We start from the raw sequence: 16,835 nt of genomic DNA, 5'->3' as shown, positions 1-16,835 counted from the left end.
GACAGCAAAGAAAGGAGACAACAGGACCAGCGCTAACTCACAACTAAAGGTTTATTCACAGGAAGCAAGGATCGTGAGGAAAAGTAAAAGTGTCCAAAGCAGAAGAAATGCAGTTTCAACACGATGGCAAGACGGGCGATGGTTATACATACTCCTAAGGAAATAGCGCAAAAGACGAGGACAGCAAAGAAAGGAAACAACAGGACCAGCGCTAACTCACAACTAAAGGTTTATTCACAGGAAGCAAGGATGGTGAGGAAAAGTAAAAGTGTCCGAAGCAGAGGAAATGCAGTTCAACACGATGGCAAGATGGGCGAGTTATACATATTTCTGGGAAAATAGCGCAAAAGACGAGGATAGCAAAAAAAGGAAACAACAGGACCAGCGCTAACTCACAACTAAAAGTTTATTCACAGGAAGCAAGGATGGTGAGGAAAAGTAAAAGTGCCCGAAGCAGAAGAAATGCAGTTCAACACGATGGCAAGAAGGGCGAGTTTGTGATACATGCTCCTAAGGAAATAGTGCAAAAGACGAGGGCAGCAAAGAAAGGAAACAACAGGACCAGTGCTAACTCACAACTAAAGGTTTATTCACAGGAAGCAAGGATGGTGAGGAAAAGTAAAAGTGCCCGAAGCAGAGGAAATGCAGTTCAACATGATGGCAAGACGGGCGAGTTGGTGATACATACTCCTAAGGAAATAGTGCAAAAGACGAGGACAGCAAAGAAAGGAAACAACAGGACCAGCGCTAACTCACAACTAAAGGTTTATTCACAGGAAGCAAGGATGCTGAGGAAAAGTAAAAGTGTCTGAAGCCGAAGAAATGCAGTTCAACACGATGGCAAGACGGGCGAGTTGGTGATACATACTCCTAAGGAAATAGTGCAAAAGACGAGGACAGCAAAGAAAGGAAACAATAGGACCAGCGCTAACTCACAACTAAAGGTTTATTCACAAGAAGCAAGGATGGTGAGGAAAAGTAACAGTGTCCGAAGCAGAAGAAATGCAGTTCAACACGATGGCAAGACGGGCGAGTTGGTGATATATACTCCTAAGGAAATTGTGCAAAAGACGAGGACAGGAAAGAAAGGAAACAACAGGACCAGTGCTAACTCACAACTAAAGGTTTATTCACAGGAAGCAAGGATGGTGAGGAAAAGTAAAAGTGCCCGAAGCAGAGGAAATGCAGTTCAACATGATGGCAAGACGGGCGAGTTGGTGATACATACTCCTAAGGAAATAGTGCAAAAGACGAGGACAGCAAAGAAAGGAAACAACAGGACCAGCGCTAACTCACAACTAAAGGTTTATTCACAGGAAGCAAGGATGGTGAGGAAAAGTAAAAGTGTCTGAAGCAGAAGAAATGCAGTTCAACACGATGGCAAGACGGGCGAGTTGGTGATACATACTCCTAAGGAAATAGTGCAAAAGACGAGGACAGCAAAGAAAGGAAACAATAGGACCAGCGCTAACTCACAAATAAAGGTTTATTCACAAGAAGCAAGGATGGTGAGGAAAAGTAAAAGTGTCCGAAGCAGAAGAAATGCAGTTCAACACGATGGCAAGACGGGCGAGTTGGTGATACATGCTCCTAAGGAAATAGTGCAAAAGACGAGGACAGCAAGGAAAGGAAACAACAGGACCAGCGCTAACTCACAACTAAAGGTTTATTCACAGGAAGCAAGGATGGTGAGGAAAAGTAAAAGTGTCTGAAGCAGAAGAAATGCAGTTCAACACGATGGCAAGACGGGCGAGTTGGTGATACATACTCCTAAGGAAATAGTGCAAAAGCCGAGGACAGCAAAGAAAGGAAACAGGACCAGCGCTAACTCACAACTAAAGGTTTATTCACAGGAAGCAAGGATGGTGAGGAAAAGTAAAAGTGCCCGAAGCAGAGGAAATGCAGTTCAACACGATGACAAGACGGGCGAGTTGATGATACATACTCCTAAGGAAATAGTGCAAAAGGCTAGGACAGCAAAGAAAGGAGACAACAGGACCAGCGCTAACTCACAACTAAAGGTTTATTCACAGGAAGCAAGGATCGTGAGGAAAAGTAAAAGTGTCCGAAGCAGAAGAAATGCAGTTCAACACGATGGCAAGACGGGCGAGTTGGTGATACATACCCCTAAGGAAATTGTGCAAAAGACGAGGACAGCAAAGAAAGGAAACAGCAGGACCAGCGCTAACTCACAACTAAAGGTTTATTCACAGGAAGTAAAGATGGTGAGGAAAAATAAAAGTGTCCAAAGCAGAAATGCAGTTCAACACGATGGCAAGACGGGCGAGTTGGTGATACATACTCCTAAGGAAATAGTGCAAAAGACGAGGACAGCAAAGAAAGGAAACAGGACCAGCGCTAACTCACAACTAAAGGTTTATTCACAGGAAGCAAGGATGGTGAGGAAAAGTAAAAGTGCCCGAAGCAGAGGAAATGCAGTTCAACACGATGACAAGACGGGCGAGTTGATGATACATACTCCTAAGGAAATAGTGCAAAAGGCTAGGACAGCAAAGAAAGGAGACAACAGGACCAGCGCTAACTCACAACTAAAGGTTTATTCACAGGAAGCAAGGATCGTGAGGAAAAGTAAAAGTGCCCAAAGCAGAAGAAATGCAGTTTCAACACGATGGCAAGATGGGCGATGGTTATACATACTCCTAAGGAAATAGCGCAAAAGACGAGGACAGCAAAGAAAGGAAACAACAGGACCAGCGCTAACTCACAACTAAAGGTTTATTCACAGAAAGCAAGGATGGTGAAGAAAAGTAAAAGTGCCCGAAGCAGAGGAAATGCAGTTCAACACGATGGCAAGATGGGTGAGTTATACATATTTCTGGGAAAATAGCGCAAAAGACGAGGATAGCAAAAAAAGGAAACAACAGGACCAGCAATAACTCACAACTAAAGGTTTATTCACAGGAAGCAAGGATGGTGAAGAAAAGTAAAAGTGCCTGAAGCAGAGGAAATGCAGTTCAACACGATGGCAAGATCGGCGAGTTATACATATTTCTGGGAAAATAGCGCAAAAGATGAGGATAGCAAAAAAAGGAAACAACAGGACCAGCAATAACTCACAACTAAAGGTTTATTCACAGGAAGCAAGGAAGGAAGGAAATATGTATCGCCAACTCACCCGTCTTGCCATCGTGTTGAACTGCAGTAAATTTACTGTGCAAATTTTGCAATTAGCGTATATTGCCGCACAAAAGTCGAATGTCCAGCTCATAGCTCTTCCTGGCCAAAAAGAAAGTTGACTAATATAAGTCGATGTACATACTCCCTCCCTCAACGTTCAGCATCGTTGGTCCCGCCGGCGCATTTTGTTTTATAGTTTCCTGCGGGATACTCGTACCAATGCAGTCACAAGGACAGCAGTCCACCAGTGGAGATCAATAGCAAGAAAGCAGCGTTCCACCCTGCCTCTATGCTCACGTGAAGCCCGACTGGCAAGTGGCATACTGAACTGCAAATGGATTCCTTCGCGATTCAAGCCCTGGAGATCATTGGAATTAAAAGTTTGCCCTCGCGCTACCCACCGCTTGTCCGAGGAAGTGACCGCAAGCGAGAATGAGCCAGGTAAACAGTGCAGAATTTGCATTTTCTTTGGTGAAACCAATTTGCATACAAATTAATGACTTTTTTTGACACAAGGAACTCCATGCGTCCTACCATTGTGCATGCTACGTGGCATGCATCCAAAAATAGGTCGTCTCTGCGTATTGGCTGCGAGTTCGAGCAGAGTCGCCACCTCATGGCACAGCGGCAAACCCTCCTTAGTGTGAACGCCCGCTCATGTCGTCTGCTAGCCAGCAGTGTTTACGTGTGCGTGTACACAGACATTTGTTGTCTTGCCATTCTGAACGTCAGAAAATCATCATCATCATCATCAGCCTTACTACACCCACTGCAGGGCAAAGGCCTCTCCCATGTCTCTCCAATTAACCCTATCCTTTGCAAGCTGCATCCACCCTTTGCCTGCTAGCTTCATAATCTCATCCGCCCACCTAACCTTCTGCCGCCTCCTGCTACGCTTACTTTCTCTTGGAATCCACTACGTTACCCTTAAGGACCAGCGGTTATCTTGCCTTCGCATTACATGCCCTGCCCAAGCCCATTTCTTTCTCTTGATATCGACTAGGATGTCATTAACCAGTGTTTGTTCCCTCACCCACTCTGCCCGCTTCCGGTCTCATAACGTTACACCTATCATTTTTCTTTCCATGGCTCGCTGCGTTGTCCTTAACTTAAGCTGAACTCTTTTCGTTAGCCTCCACGTTTCTGCCCCGTAGGTGAGTACCGGTAAGATTAAGCTATTGTACAATTTCCTCTTGAGGCAAATTGGTAAACTGCCACTCATGATCTGCGAGAATTTGCCATATGCGCTTCACCCCATTCTTATCCTTCTAGTTATCTTCCTCTCATGATCCGGATCAGCTGTCACTACCTGCCCTAAGTAGACGTATTCCGTCACAGCTTCTAGGCTCTCGCTGCCAATTGTGAATTGTTGTTCCCTTGCTAGGCTGTTGGACATTACCTTGGTTTTCTGCATGTTAATTTTTAGACCCATCGATCTGCTCTGCCTGTCTAACTCATTGATCATGATTTGCAGTTCACCTCCTGAGTGACTCAGCAAGGCAATGTCATCAGCAAATCGCAAATTATGGAGTGCGCAGTAGAAGTAGGCGGTAGGACAGTTCGAAAGGATGCCGGGAAGCTATCTCAGGTAACGAAAGATCTGATTAAGAAGCGCCAAAGCATGAGGGCGCCTAACCCTACCGATAGAATAGAACTAACGGAGCTATCAAAGTTAATAAATAAGCGCAAGGCAGCCGACATAAGGAAGTTTAATATGGAGAGAATCGAGCATGCTCTAAAGAACGGAGGTAGCCTAAAAGCAGTGAAGAGGAAACTAGGCATAGGCAAAAACCAGATGTATGCATTAAGAGACAATCAGGGCAATGTCATTAGCTATATGGATGAGATAGTTAACGTAGCCGAAGAGTTCTATACAGACCAGTACAGTAGCCAATATAATCAGAGCGCTAATGAGAAAGACAGCAGTGCACAGCAATGCGTCAGAAACAAATACATTCCAAAAATAAATATTAGGTCCGATCATAGCAATGAGTGGTTTACCATAAGCCTGAAATGTCTCCTAAACAGGAAAAAGCGCCTCTATCGATCAGCAAAGAAATATAACTCCGCTATTACATGGGACCAATATTATCAATGTACAAAAATGTACATTGCAAGCTTAGCTGCTGCAAAAAATATTCTTTTCCATTGATCTACATAGAATCATACAGTCGAACCCCAACAAATTCTGGCGCATTCTATCCCCTAGATCTCGCCCGAACCAAACAGCGCTTGTGGGAACTGATGGAGAACCAGTCGAACCAGATGAGTGTGCCAGCGTTTTGAACAACTATTTCGTCTCGGTGTTTTCTCCTGTAAGCCACCCTACTGCCATAACTTCACCAGAATCCTCATCAGTTGCGATGCCTATGATCCAGGTTGATGCCAACGGTATCAGCAACCTTATTGCTTCTCTAAAACTGTCTTCGTCAGCAGGCTGTGATCATATCAATAGTAAACTACTAAAAAACACATCAACGACTTTGGCTGAGATACTACATTTAATCTTTCATCATCATCATCAGCCTGACTACACCCACTGCAGGGCAAAGGCCTCTCCCATGTCTCTCCAATTAACCCTATCCTTTACCAGCTGCATCCACCCTTTGCCTGCAAACTTCTTAATCTCATCCGCCCACCTAACCTTCTGCCGCCCACTGCTATGCTTACTTTCTCTTGGAACCCACTCCGTTACCCTTAAGGACCAGCGGTTATCTTGCCTTCGCATTACATGCCCTGCCCAAGGCCATTTCTTTCTCTTGATTTCGACTAGGATGTCATTAACCCGCATTTGTTTCCTCACCCACTCTGCCCGCTTCCGGTCTCTTAACGTTACACCTATCATTTTTCTTTTCATGGCTCGCTGCGTTGTCCTTAACTTAAGCTGAACTCTTTTCGTTAGCCTCCACGTTTCTGCCCTGTAGGTGACTACCGGTAAGATAAAGCTGTTGTACTTTCCTCTTAGGGAAATTGGTAAACTGCCACTCATGATCTGCGAGAATTTGTCATATGCGCTCCACCCCATTCTTATCCTTCTAGTTATCTCCCTCTCACGATCCGCATCAGCTGTCACTACCTGCCCTAAGTAGATGTATTCCGTCACAACTTCTAGGCCCTCGCTGCCAATTGTGAACTGTTGTTCCCTTGCTAGGCTGTTGAACATTACCTTGGTTTTCTGCATGTTAATTTTTAGACCCAACAATCTGCTCTGGCTGTCTAACTCATTGATCATGACTTGCAGTTCACCTCCTGAGTGACTCAGCAAGGCAATGTCATCAGCGAATCCCAGATTATTTAGGTATTCTCCATTTATTCTTATTCCCAACTGTTCCCAATTCAGGCGTCGAAATACCTCCTGTAAACATGCGGTGAACAGCATTGGCGAGATCGTGTTTCCTTGCCTGACGCCCTTCCTTAGGGGAATTTTATTGCTGACTTTATGGAGGACTATAGTAGCTGTGCAGTTGCTATATATATCTTCCAGTATTTTGACATAAGGCTCTTCTACCCCCTGATTACGCAATGCCTGTATGACTGCTGAGGTTTCCACTGAGTCGAATGCTTTCTCGTAATCAATGAAAGCTATATATAGAGGTTGGTTATATTCTGCGCATTTCTCTATCACCTGATTGATAGTGTGAATATGATCTATTGTGGAATATCCTTTACGAAAGCCTGCCTGATCATTTGGTTGATTAAAGTTTAACGTTGCCCTGACTCTATTAGCGATTACCTTAGTAAATACTTTGTAGGCAACGGATAGTAAGCTGATCGGCCTGTAATTTTTCAAGTCCTTGGCGTCTCCCTTCTTATGAATTAAGATAACGTTTGCATTCTTCCAAGCTTCTGGTACAGTCGAGGTCATAAGGCATTGCGTATACAGGGTGGCTAGTTTTTCTAGCACGATGTCCCCTCCATCCTTCAACAGATCTGCTGTTACCTGGTCTTCCCCAGCTGCTTTTCCCCTTTTCATTGCTTCTAAGGCTTTCTTTACTTCATCTTTCATTACTGGCGGGATGACGCATTGCTGTGCACTGCTGTCTTCCTTATTAGTGCTCTGATTACATTGGCTACTGTATAGACCTGTGTAGAACTCTTCGGCTACGTTAACTATCTTATCCATACTGCTAATGACATTCCCTCTACGTTAACTATCTTATCCATATTGCTAATGACATTGCCCTGCTTGTCTCTTAATGCATACATCTGGTTTTTACCTATGCCTAGTTTCCTCTTCACTGTTTTTAGGCTACCTCCGTTCTTTAGAGCATGCTCGATTCTCTCCACATTAAACTTCCTTATGTCGGCTACCTTGCGGTTGTTTATTAATTTCGAAAGCTCAGCTATTTCTATTCTGTCTGTAGAGTTAGACGCCCTCATGCTTTGGCGCTTCTTAATCAGATCTTTCGTCACCTGAGATAGCTTCCCGGCATCCTGCCGAACTGTCCTACCGCCTACTTTTACTGCGCACTCCGTAATTATTGATGTCAGGTTGTCGTGCGTTGTATGAACATCTAATCGTCTTCCTCAGTTAAAGCCGAATATCTGTTTTGCAGTGCTATCCTCAACTCCTGTGCTTTCCGTCTTACGGCTAACTCGTTAATGGTCTTCTTCTGCACTAGCTTCTTTTGTTCCATCTTCAAGTCTAAGCTAAGTCTAGACCTTACCATTCTGTGGTCGCTACAACGCACCTTTCCGAGTACGGCCACATCCTGAATGATGCCAGGTTTAGCGCATAGTATGAAGTCGATTTCATTTTTAGTTTCGCCATTGGGGCTCTTCCAGGTCCACTTCCTGTTTTCTCGTTTGCGGAAGAAGGTATTCATGATCCGTAAATTATTTTTATCCGCGAATTCGACTAATAACTCTCCCCTGCTATTTCTAGAGCCTATCCCATAGTCACCTACCGCGTGGTCGTCAGCCTGCTTCTTGCCCACCTTCGCATTGAAATCGCCCATCAGTACAGTGTACTGCGATTTTACTTTATTCATTGCCGATTCTATGTCCTCATAGAAACTTTCAACGGTCTGGTCATCATGGCTGGATGTGGGCGCGTAGGCCTGCACCACTTTCCGCTTGTACCTCCTATTCAGCCTAATTACTATAGCTGCTACCCTCTCGTTAATACTATAGAGCTCCTCTACGTTGCCAGCTATATCCTTATTAATGAGGAACCCCACACCTAGTTCTCGTCTATCCTCTAATCCGCGATAGCACAGTATGTGTCCGTCCTTTAGTACTGTATACGCCTCACCTGTCCTCCTAACTTCGCTAAGCCCTATCACATCCCATTTAATTCCCGCTAGTTCCTCGAACAGCACTGCTAGGCTAGCCTCACTAGATAAAGTTCTAGCGTTAAACGTTGCCAGGTTCAGATTCCAATGGCGGCCTCTCCGAAGCCAGAGATTCTTAGCACCCTCCGCTGCGTCACAGGTCTGACCGCCGCCGTGGTCAGTTGCTCCGCAGCCGCTGGGGACTGAGGGCTGAGGGTTAATTGGTTTGATCATAGAAGGTTGTGGCCAAGTACTAAACCAGGGTGGCCAAATCCTGTTTTGGTGAGAGAGTGCATTGTCAGTTCTGGTCACCGTGATCAGGCCGCACTCCAGGCCTGGGTATGCAATTCCATCGACACGCGTTTTTTTTTTTTTTGAAACCCGGTGGAGAATTACGCGGCACCAGGATTCAAACCCCGGTCCTCTTGCACGCGAGGCAGATGCTCTACCTCTACGCCATCACTGCATTTAATCTTTACTCAGTCTTTACAATCCGAGGAAGTTCCGGATGATTGGAAAATTGCCCAAATCATCCCAGTCTTTAAATCCGGTGACCGCAAATTAGCCTCCAACTACCGTCCTATTTCTCTAACCAGTGTGCCATCAAAATTACTCTAGCACATTATATCCACAAACCTAATGACATCTTGAATCTAACGACTTCTTTTATTCGCACCAGCATGGTTTTAGGAAACACCTTTCATGTGAAACCCAGCTTGCCGAGTTCATACACGATTTGCTCGAATCCATGGATGCCAACCTCCAAATAGATGCTATATTCCTCGATTACTCCAAAGCATTTGATCGAGTCCCGCACAATCATTTACTTCAAAAACTTTCATCACTAGGAATACCCGTCAACCTAATCCGTTGGATCGAAAATTTTCTTTCAGGGCGCAAGCAGTTCACTTCTACAAATGATAGCCACTCTCCTCTTTCCAATGTAAAATCGGGAGTCCCTCAGGGCGCCGGCCTGTCACCACTACTATTCCTAATTTACATTAATGACCTCCCTTGCAACATAAAATCGGAATTACGGCTTTTTGCCGATGATTGCCTCATATACAGAGTAATTAGGGCAACCAACGATTCATCTTTGCTTCAGTCCGATCTTGACACACTCTCCTCTTGGCTCTCCTTAAACATTAACAAATGCAAATCCATGTCGTTCACCAGAAAACGCACCGTGAATCTGCATCAATACAGTATTGGCTCATTTTCCATTGATCCCGCATTATCCTACAGATATCTTGGCCTCCATCTAAGCCATCGCTATCATGGGTAACTCACATTCAAAACATCTGCGCTGCAGCCTCTCGCACACTCGGATACCTGCGCCGTAACTTGAATGCCGCATCCCCCGACATAAAAAAACTAGCATATATAACATTCATTCGCCCAAAACTAGAATATGCCTCATCCATTTGGCACCCATCACGAGCGTACCTCGCCGCTGACCTTGAAGCTATACAGAATCGTGCCGTCCGTTTTATATCATCTTGCTATTCGAGGAAAACCAGTATCACAGCGCTGAAAGATTCCCTGGCCATCCCTTCACTCGAGTCACGCCGCATTATATCTCGCCTCTGTCTTCTTCATCATTTCTACTATCACCCACGCATGAGACACGAAAAGCTGCAACCCCCGCAAAGGACGTCTAGCCGCCTAAGCCATGACCATAGCATCGCACGCATCAACTGTCGCACCTTAGCTCTAAAGACATCATTTTTTCCGGACGCGATAGCACTATGGAATGGCCTGCCAAATACCATCGCATCATGCACTAACCGCAAATCATTCCGGGATAAACTAAACGACCCTTTTTCATGAGGGCAAAAGGTTCCTGCCATATTCAATTCGGCACTTTGAACAGCTGATTATTTTTACTTATTTTTACTTTTTTTCTGTGTACACTCTTTTTTGTTTTGTTATTGTTCTCTTTTGTCAATTTATTCTTTCTCTTTTGACCTTCATTTTGCTCCCCCCTTATGTAATGCGTTCAGGCCATTAAGGGAAAAAATAAATGAAATAAATGAAATACGACTTCTCCGAAAAACTAAAAATCCTTCAAAACTGCTTCAAACTGAAAGGTAGTGACGGGTCAATCACGAGGCTATGGCAATCACCCAAGATAAATCGAGACAACGGTGATAAGGTGGCTCTGATATCTAATAAACTAAAGATAAACGATGACCTGTACATGTGGGACAAAAGCGAAAACAAGCGAGTGCTGCTAAAGCATGCCGAGCGTGCACCAGCCAAAAGTGCCGCAGGTAGCAGCGACTGACCACAGGCTTCAGCACCATTTACACTACTATGTTTAAATGCCAGAAGTATCGTTAACAAAACCGATAAATTTGAAGAACTGTTGTTGCTGTACTCGCCGGATGTAGTTGCAGTAACAGAAACCTGGCTACATTCCGATATACACGACTCAGAATATACACGACTCTCAGCTCCAACGCCTTGATCCGCTCAGACCGCGATGGGCGAGGAGGCGGCGTAGCCATTGCAATAAAAGAGAATCTCGTTTTCCAGAAACAATGTGGCATACCAAACCATGAAAGTGTCTGGTGCACTGTCAACATTAAGGGCAACTTGGTACTAGTGGGCGGTATATACAGACGACCGACTGTCCATCAATTGATTACCTTCTTCAAATGCACGACTTCCTTCATAGCAATTCAAGGGTCGCGCAAAATTCATCGTCACAGGCGATTTCAATTTGCCAGGTATCGACTGGACGAACTTAGCAATAGGAAAAAACGAAATAAATAACTGCGAGAAGCTTTTGGATATAATGTTTTGTTTTTCGCTATCTCAAGTGGTAAATGAGCCAACGCGTGTCCAAGGAACCGCAATTTCCGTACTAGATCTAGCCTTTGTGTGTAGTTTTCTCTGTCCTGAAATTAGTACGGAAAACGGGATTTCGGACCATAAATTGCTCTTTCTCACTTTTCCTCACCTGCGCCACCACGCTGATCGTAATCACAGTAACTCTTTCGTCACTATTAAAGACTACAGCAGGGCAGATGATGTAGGCATTATAGATCATCTAGAATCAATCCTCGACAGTTTTTCTTGTGCAGATTCCCGCTGTGTAAATAACCTACGGCTACAAGTAAAAGCAGCGATAACACAGTGTGAGGCAAAATTTGTACCTACAAGGATAAAACGAACAAAAAGGAAAACCCCATGGATTACACGTAACATCATTCATCTGAAACGAAGACTACAGCGTATGCACAGAAGAAAAGGAAATAGTTTTCGGATAAGTGAACTTGCGAGCAAACTAAAGCTGGAAATTAAGAACGCGCGGGAAATGTTCTTCTCAACAACTTAATCTAATTTTGTTACTCGAGATCCAGGAATGTTCTGGTGGTATTTATTGAGTCCTGAGCCCCGTGTATTACAAATGGAAATAGACGGTAGAGTAATTACAGACCCCCATATTATGGCAACTTCTTTCAATCAACATTTCCAGTCTGTATTTACTCGTGAGTTTGCTACAAGCGCTACCATAAGTGAGCCACAGTCACTGATGCTGGATATCGTGATTACCGAGACAGGTATAGTGAACTTGCTTTTGCAGATTGATGTCAAAAAGTATCCTGGTCCAGACAACATATCAAATACATTTCTGAAGCGATACGCGGAACAACTGGCCCCGTTTTTGCACAAAATTTTCACACTTTCCCTAGAAACGGGCGCCCTTCCGTCCGACTGGCTATGTGCAAAGGTTATTCCAATTCACAAAAGCGGCAGCAGACTATCTGTAGATATGTATAGACCAATTTCATTAACTAGCTGCAGCTGCAAGCTATTAGAGCATATAATCAACAAATCCATAACAACGTTTTTGGAAGAAAATAACTTAATTTACAGCAGACAACACGGCTTCAGAAAAGGACTGTCAACAATCACTCAGCTATTAGAAATAACAAATGATTTTGCACAAGTGATCAATTCCCAGCTTCAAGCAGATGCCATTCTGATCGACTTTAGGAAGGCATTTGATCGTGTTCTACATTCTAAATTAATCGACAGGCTCCGTACTACTGGCATTAACTCAAAAGTAATAACCTGGATAAAATCTTACCTCACAGGTCGCACGCAATATGTTGAAATGAATAATGCACAATCCGAACGACTGAACGTTTTCTCTGGGGTCCCACAGGGATCTGTCTTGGAACCGGCCCTTTTCCTAATATATATCAACGATATCCATGCCTGCGCTGAACCTGGAATAACAATAAGGCTTTTCGCTGACGACTGCGTTCTGTACACTACGGTACGTAGACCGGACGACCAGTTAAAATTAAATTCTTCTGTAAATAACATTGCCAGGTGGTGCGAAACATGGGGAATGGAAATTAATATCAACAAAACGTCTTGCATCTCATTTACCCGTAAAAAAAGTACCTCTTGTATATTCTTACAATTTATCAGGATCTAACATAATGAGGGTGGATACGGTGAATTATTTAGGCGTTACATTTACCCATAAGCTAAGCTGGAACACGCATATATCCAACATGTGTGCAAAAGCATTCAAACAGCTCGGGTTCCTCCGTAGAAAACTGTCAGCAGCATAAAGCCCATCCTTGAATACAGCACCATCATTTGGAGCCCCCATCAGTCTTACCTCAGCGAACAACTCGAAAAAATTCAAAATAAGGCCCTCCGGTTTATTTATTCCTGCTACTCACGTAATGACAGCGTATCTTCCCTGCGAGCTAAAGCACGTATCCCTACCCTTGCTTGTCGCCGACGCGTTGCTTCGATGAAGTTTCTTTTTATTCTTTACAATGATCGCATAAGACTTGATAAAAATCAGTACATCAAGGCACTTTATCATCGTTCGAAGCGATTAAACCATGAAAAGTGCATCAGACCCATCCCAATGCGATATAACACATATAAATTCTCATTTTTTCCGTTAGCCATTGAAGAATGGAATAATCTGCCTCACAAATTCATGGACGACGTCTCTCTTGATATCTTTTTGAAAAACGTAGAGTCGTTTTTTGAAAAACAGAATTTACAAAAGAGCAAAAGGAGGAAAAAAAAAAAAGAAACCTCCTACGATGCCTTGGGGTATTCACCGCGAGTGTTCCGTTTAATATAATTTTTTCTTTCTCTTAGTTGTGCCTTTTTGACTATCGTGTTGACCGCATCGTGGTTTCGGCGTTCTCCTTTCCAGTGTTTTAAATGCGTCGAAATGAACGTGTATAGCAATGCGCCTGTCCTTTGACCGTTGATGGTCTCAGCCTACTTGCTATGGTCTTTTCTACTGCAGGCGCATATTTTGTATCTCGTGCATGTTATACTGGATATGCTATTGTTTTGTATAATTGTCCCATTATTTTGCCCACTCCTGTAAGAGCCTAACTAGGCTTACAGTATGCTTAAATAAATAAAAGTCGTTAGCACGGGTAAAATCTTTAACCACATTGAATTTCGGCTTATGGGGCTCACAAACCACATTAAATTGCATGAAAACACTCTTGTGATCTGACAGTCCGTCGAATATGCCCCACTGAAAACCGTACTGTAGCAACTGTTCATTAACAAATGCTGCAAAGCTGCAAAGGGTTGCTCAAATAGTCATGCTTTCACCCCTGACACAGTTTCTACAAATGTGCACATAGCAGACTTTCCAAGCATGAAGTGCAAACACGTTGCACGGGGTTTCATGGTTGGGAAACGATTATTCTGCATACAGTACACTTTTACATGAACGAATCTGAACCATAGATCTTAGTTAGGCATCCAGATGTAGCAAATATGTCTTTGCAAATAATATTTCAAAATTGCAAATAAATCAGTCATTCATCAGTCAGTCAACCAGCCATTCAATCAGTACCTGAGTTGCTTCTGGGCCAGGGCCTGCCGCAACTGCTGTGTCAGCTGCTGGGCTCCATGAGGCAAGCGGGAGACGCCACCTTCCACAATGTAGCCTGCACCCACCACACCACAGCTTTAATGAGAACCCCCGACAAGGTTCTTCACTGGCCCCACCCACAAAAATCCGGGAGTGGAACAGTCGTCAACGACTACAAGAAAAGCCTGCCAAGACAGCAAAAATTCCATGAAAGAAACTCTTGGAAAACCACATGTCTGGGAAACAATGAAAGGCTCAGATGCAGTAACTGCATTGGCAATGTGCTGGTGTACACACATCCTCATCAGGCATGCAAGTAGCCCTCTCTGATTCCTGGCTCTCCGACTTCTGGTGCTTTTCTCTGTCATTTCTTGTTCTTTTATTGCAAGCATGTGAAATGGGCTAGGACAAGTGGCACGTGGCGTCAAATGAGCATTTCTCCAATGTCCCCTTGACATTTGCTATAGAAAAGGGCAACCACCTAGTCAAAAAAAATAATGCATCCAATTGAGCATTCAAACTGGCTCCACTTAGAAGCAGTTCAACCCGACAGGCCAGCCAAATGGGCTTATGGATCTAATTGGGTTTCCCTAGTTCCATTTGGGCATTCCAATTGGTTCTGCCATTCCAATTGGATTTTCCAACTGGTTCCTGAGGTTCCAATTGGCTTCAGCACTCCCAATTGAATTGTTCAGTTGGAGCCCAGGAAACCAATTGGAGCTTCCTATTCGTTTCCCCAGTTCCAATTGGCAGCTCTAATTGAGTGGACCAATGGTAAAACACCAAGTGAAGCCAATGATGCCCTTCACTAAGATCTGCATGGTATACTATACAGCTGCCTATAAAAACAGAACAAAGAACTAACTAGGTTCTTATAAAAGAGATATTAGGAACTTAATCATCTGAAACATTTTTATCATTTCCACCATCACTGCAGGCATTACTTCAACTTTGTTTAATAGACAACTGCCGTCCAGTAAGCAACACTTGCTGTTAGTCTTCCACAATCTTTGCTGAATCAGCGCAAGAAGGCAACTGCAAGCTTTTATTCCAGAAACGGGGACAACATATTTATAGAGTTTTCTAGTCCATACCCGTGACATACAGAGCAGACGTCATGTGTCTGGACTAGAAACTGTAGAGATATGTTGTCCCCGTTTTCTCTGGAATAAACACTTGCAGTTCAGAGCTTCTGTCCACGATGTCCTTCTACTTTCCATTATTATGGAACATGATACCAGTGCAAGAGACAAGGACACAGGGAGAAGACAACATGAATGCCGGACTTCAACTGAAATTTATTGCACACTTGCGGGACTTTTATATACACAGAAGCGCCGCTATCGCCACCAACCATTCAAAGCTATCTACACACGCCGGGCCACAAATGACGAATGCATCAAAACTAAACAAAAGCAAATCACACCAACTGCATAGAGGAGCACACCGCAGACTTTTTCTTTTTCTTTTTACCTGCATGAACCTACAATCACATTTGCCTGTAAATAATCAATTTCCTTTTTTCCGAGCGCGACATATAGGGCACCGACACAATTATCTTTTTTATTCGAGATACACAGGGCTTCAAAAATTTCCCGGCTTCACAGTGTGCCGAACTTGCGCAGTACACGTGTATCCTTCAGAAACGCTTTTCATGCCAGCTTGTGCAAGCAATGACGAATGTGGGCAGCTAAATCGATATTCCTGCGGTGCTCTAGCAAGCGCTCGTTGAGACAGCACCCAGTTTGGCCGATGTAACTTTTCCCGCAGGCAAGGGAAATTCTATACACCACGCCAACCTCACATTTAACGAGGGCTTCAATGTGCTTTATTCTGAAGCTTGGCCTCTCCTTAATGTTATTTACACGGCGGCACATCTGCCTATTTTTCCGGTGCCAAAACACCACATGGGCTCCGTACTTGTTGCCGACCTTTTTGATGCGATGTGAGAACTGATGCCAGTATGGCACCACGACAGGCCGCTGTTGCGGGCGTGATTTTTCTTCTAGCCTGCGCTGCCCGCAACAGTGGCCTGCAATTCTGCGAGTACATTTATAGTTTATTTTCAGTGCACCCCAGTGCCATCCCAGTCTGCAAGCAGTGTGGTCCCAATGTAATTCCGGTGCAATTCCAATGCAGTGCTGGTGTTGACCTTCTCAGGTGTTGGTCACAAAACTTGTGTAATTCATGGCAGAGACACGAAGCAAGGACAGAGAGATGGTGCTAGCCACTGCCATCATCGCTTTACCAATGCAATGGTACACTCTTTTAATGTATAGCATTTAGCATTTAGACTGTCATCTCCCCAAAAATTTCCAGCTTCTCTGTCGTGTGTCCTCTGCGCTGTGTCCCCTCTGTGTCGTTGTTTGTGAGCGCCTGGATTTATCATCATGAACGAAATACCCTGACTGGTCGAGATAGGTCATGACTTTGTGACGTCATCACAACCTGCCTTCATGGGCCACCCTGATTAGTCAAGAGTTGTCATGTGACCTAGTTACATCATCGCAACTTGGCCACCAGTTTGTGAGCAACCTGCC

General features: G+C 44.1%; 1 protein-coding gene across 4 annotated transcripts in view; it reads right to left on the bottom strand.

Moving 5' to 3' along the window:
- Nucleotides 1-16,835, bottom strand: part of LOC144106925 (uncharacterized) — a 618,131-nt gene that overhangs the window by 29,996 nt on the left and 571,300 nt on the right. For all 4 annotated transcript variants that reach the window (XM_077639887.1, XM_077639889.1, XM_077639886.1 and 1 more), the window contains one exon: nucleotides 14,278-14,371. In XM_077639887.1, coding sequence (XP_077496013.1) covers nucleotides 14,278-14,371 — 94 coding nt within the window. The remainder of the gene's footprint in view (nucleotides 1-14,277; nucleotides 14,372-16,835) is intronic.

Source organism: Amblyomma americanum, chromosome 10 (genome assembly GCF_052857255.1).
Source record: "Amblyomma americanum isolate KBUSLIRL-KWMA chromosome 10, ASM5285725v1, whole genome shotgun sequence".
NCBI classification, from domain to species: domain Eukaryota; kingdom Metazoa; phylum Arthropoda; class Arachnida; order Ixodida; family Ixodidae; genus Amblyomma; species Amblyomma americanum.
The sequence above is the reverse complement of the archived record's forward strand: the minus strand, read 5'-3'. Positions and strand labels throughout refer to the sequence as shown.